The sequence below is a fragment of the Dermacentor silvarum genome, chromosome 3 (genome assembly GCF_013339745.2).
Source record: "Dermacentor silvarum isolate Dsil-2018 chromosome 3, BIME_Dsil_1.4, whole genome shotgun sequence".
NCBI classification, from domain to species: domain Eukaryota; kingdom Metazoa; phylum Arthropoda; class Arachnida; order Ixodida; family Ixodidae; genus Dermacentor; species Dermacentor silvarum.
The window spans coordinates 138,891,424-138,895,037 of record NC_051156.1 but is presented as its reverse complement, the minus strand read 5'-3'; the positions used below and the strand labels follow the sequence as shown (position 1 = coordinate 138,895,037).

At 37.7% G+C, this 3,614-nt stretch overlaps 1 protein-coding gene across 1 annotated transcript; it reads right to left on the bottom strand.

The window, feature by feature from the left end:
• Positions 1-2,727: 2,727 nt before the first annotated feature.
• LOC119444823 (DNA-(apurinic or apyrimidinic site) endonuclease-like) lies at positions 2,728-3,243 on the bottom strand. Its single transcript, XM_037709165.1, has one exon. The coding sequence runs from the start codon at positions 3,241-3,243 to the stop codon at positions 2,728-2,730; it is 516 nt and encodes a 171-aa protein (XP_037565093.1).
• Between the last annotated feature and the right edge of the window lie 371 nt (positions 3,244-3,614).

Genomic DNA, 3,614 nt, shown 5'->3' with positions numbered 1-3,614 from the left:
ATATTGTTCTTGCAGTAGATCAGCAGCGGAATCGATGGTAATTGCACGCATAGACTGTAAATTACCACAAGCATCTGTGAACATTTTATCATCTTCATCGTCTTCCGAAAGACGTTTCACTTGTTTAGGTGCGGGTTGATTTTGAATGGGAATTATGCGTTTGTTTTGCTTAACGTATTGTTGTAATTCTTCTTCATTTAGAACTGCAACATTACCAGTATCCGGATTCATGGTTAGGATCAGACCGACGTGATCAAATTTGGTGTTATGATCTATTGACACGTTATTCTTAATCATACCCTTAATTGCATGTTTACGGCTCTCCATTAGGTTGGTAATGTGATTTCCTAACATATGTGTTGTATAGTCAATCTTTTCTTGGTCTAATCCATGTTCGGTAGCTGCCAGACACTTCACTGTTTCTTTTTCTACGCCACTACATGTTTGAAGTACGTATTCAACGTCAATCAATCGATATGGTATGCGAGGGACAGCACCTACTCTTTTTAGAACGAGTCCATGCATTTTTCGCAAATTAAGTTCCTTGTCTGTAGGAGGACGTATGGTGTAAATTGCATTCTGGAGAATATTACATTCTACCTCTAATTGCTGTGTTATGTTATATACAGATGATATAACACTGTTGAATTGTTTGTCCCAATCATACATAACTAAACTATCCGGAATAGTTTGTCGTAAGAATAGCAAACTTGGAACATCATCATTAATAGTATATGTCACATGTTGTTCGCATGTTCTGAATAGGACACAACAACGTTTATAATTTTGTTCATATATATTGATATCATCTGAGACAGATCTTGTGTTGCTATATATTATGCGTTGATAATATTTAACATTCTGCGGTTCATCCTGTAAGAGATCGATTAGGCGCCACTTGCGCGCCCAATATTTCACTAACGCGATCTTATATGTTTTAAGCGCTTTTACAATCACTTTATGACGGAAAAGGATTCCTAGCTGTTCCACGTGTAGTCGAATGACACTTAGATGTGGATTGGAACAGTCATCCCGTAACATGCTTACAACTTTCAAGTATTGGTTACATAAATCTGTATAATTATCATCATTGAATGCAATTTCAGGTAGATTATATATGATAGATGGTACTGTTGCGTAATCATCTAAAGTAGGAGGTAAGTAGTCTTCAGTTTGTGGGTCTTCCCAATTGGAAAGATCGACATCACTATATGAATTGATATAGCAGTCAGTTATACAGACTGCACCTTCCCTGACAGCTATTATGGGAGGTGGCAAAGATCGTCCTGTATAAGAGGCTAGTGCACATCCTGCCGCTCCAATTCGATTACAAGATGTTGTATTTAATTTCTGTGAAGCATTATCCGTAAGCATTGCCGTGTAATATTTTTTGGCTCCGTGCAATTTACGAGATTCATATTGTATAATTGCATACATGTGTGCATCGTTTAACCAATTTTTAACTACGAGATCCAAGTGTCTTGGGGTACCTGCAAATATCAGAAATAACTGTGCGATAGGTAATATGGGTACTTCACAATACGTAAGTGGTGACTTATCTTTATTGCTTGCTATCCCTAGGAAATTTTGTAAATAGTCATTATACATAAACATGTACACATATATGCTAGGAGGACCCAAAACCACAGATTTAAATTGATAAGATGGTATTCTATTTATGAATACCGTTTTCTGAAACTGAGAGGGTGTTGGAAGAACGCGTTTCTTAGGATATAATAAGTATTCATGGTCTTCGTATGTGGTCTGTCTAGGAATGCGTAATCGCGATGCGTTTACTATGTATTCGAGATTGAAAGCAAACTCTGCAATATTGGAATTCATGGTGGTAGGATATCCATATTCGGAAAGTAGCACCTTTATCAGAAAGCGCGAAACCCGAGTATGGAATGTGTTTTGATGTAATAACCACGATCTCTGGGTACGAAACTTGCAAACGGTATCGTATGTTACGTCGACGTGAAACCAGCGTCTAGGTGGTTCTTTGTAATTTTATTGTCATTACCGTGAATCGGTTGTTGTTGTTTTTTAGACGTATTTTGAGTCGGCATACCTACAACACTAATTGCAATGATAGTCAAAATCTTACTTACACTTTTGTATTTAATGTTTACACAGTCGAGTGTATCGCTCGCTGCAAGTTTAAATATGTTAATACCGCGAGTAGTAACAGTTAATGACACTCTTAACGAATCAGAAAGCGAAATATATGCAGTAGCATTTATTGGTTATATGGCCACGCACTTACTTTTGCTATTTATCCTAGTTGTCGTAATGTGCTGTGTTTGTACGATTCAAGGAAAATTAAAACAGCAGATGATTAGCGCGCTTTATTTTTTACCTTCTTATTACCGGAGGTTTGAGCTTTCGCACCCACTCGTTTCGCAGCCTTAATCTTTTTATTTTGCTTCTTTTTCTGAGCAGTCGTCTTTTTATGAACATTCATAGTCTTGATTGCTTTGTTACCAACCGGTTTGATCGATTTTTTAAGAATGGTCACATTTCCTTTTAATCCGATATTTTTTCGTACTGAAAGATCATTCTTAATTCTTTCCATGTCGTCAACGTGAATCGCGGCTATATTTTTACCACCACGTGTTACGTTAACCAATTTTTCTATCATAGAACTCGTCGTTGCTTTTACCATGTCTTTATTTTTGTACAAAGCGAAATAATTAGTCGTCAACAAAAAAATAATAATTATTAGTTTTATTGATCAATCTCTATTGAAATGGGACAATGGTCACTTCCAATAACACATTCATTATGAATGACACTCTCCTTCACTTTGTCTCTTATACCTTGAGACACCAAGAAATAGTCTTGCCTCCATCCAGCATTGCGAATCCTGACTTCATTTGTATAGCTCCAGAACGTGTACGCATCAGTCTTCTGTGGATACAGATATCGAAATGAATCCACAAAGCCACATTGCAGCAACGCAGAGAAGGCTTTCCGTTCTTCTTTGGTAAAACCTGGCTTTCGTGTATTCCCCTTGGGCTTGTACAAGTCTTGAGCAGTATGTGCCACGTTGAAATCACCACACACCACAACAGGTTTCTTCTTATCTATCAATTCTTTGATGTAGTCACGAAACAGCACATCCCACTTGATACGATGTTGTAAATGTACAAGCTCATCCCCGACACATGGAACGTAAGTAGTTACAAAATAAAAGTCTCCAAAGTCCAATGAGAGAACTCGTCCTTCATGCTCTTCACCCATAATTCGGTCATAATGGACATACCTGGGAGGAATTTTACAATATACTCCAACTCCAGAAAGACCACGTGCATTTGTACTTGTAAAATACGAACTGTATCCTTCGAGTAACAATGCTTCTTTTGGTACATTTGATATGTGACATTTAGTTTCCTGTATTGCGAAAATATCTGCATCAGCTTCCCTCAAATATGCAAGTCCACCCTCCGCTATCCACGTCCTCATTCCATTGACGTTCCACGAATACATCTTCAAAGGCTTCTTTGTCATCATAACGGCATCATAATCGTTGCCAATCGTTTTCATTTTCTTCTTGGGAGGTACGGGTGATGATAAAGGAGATTGAGCCGATGTAGAAGCATTCAAAGTGGAGT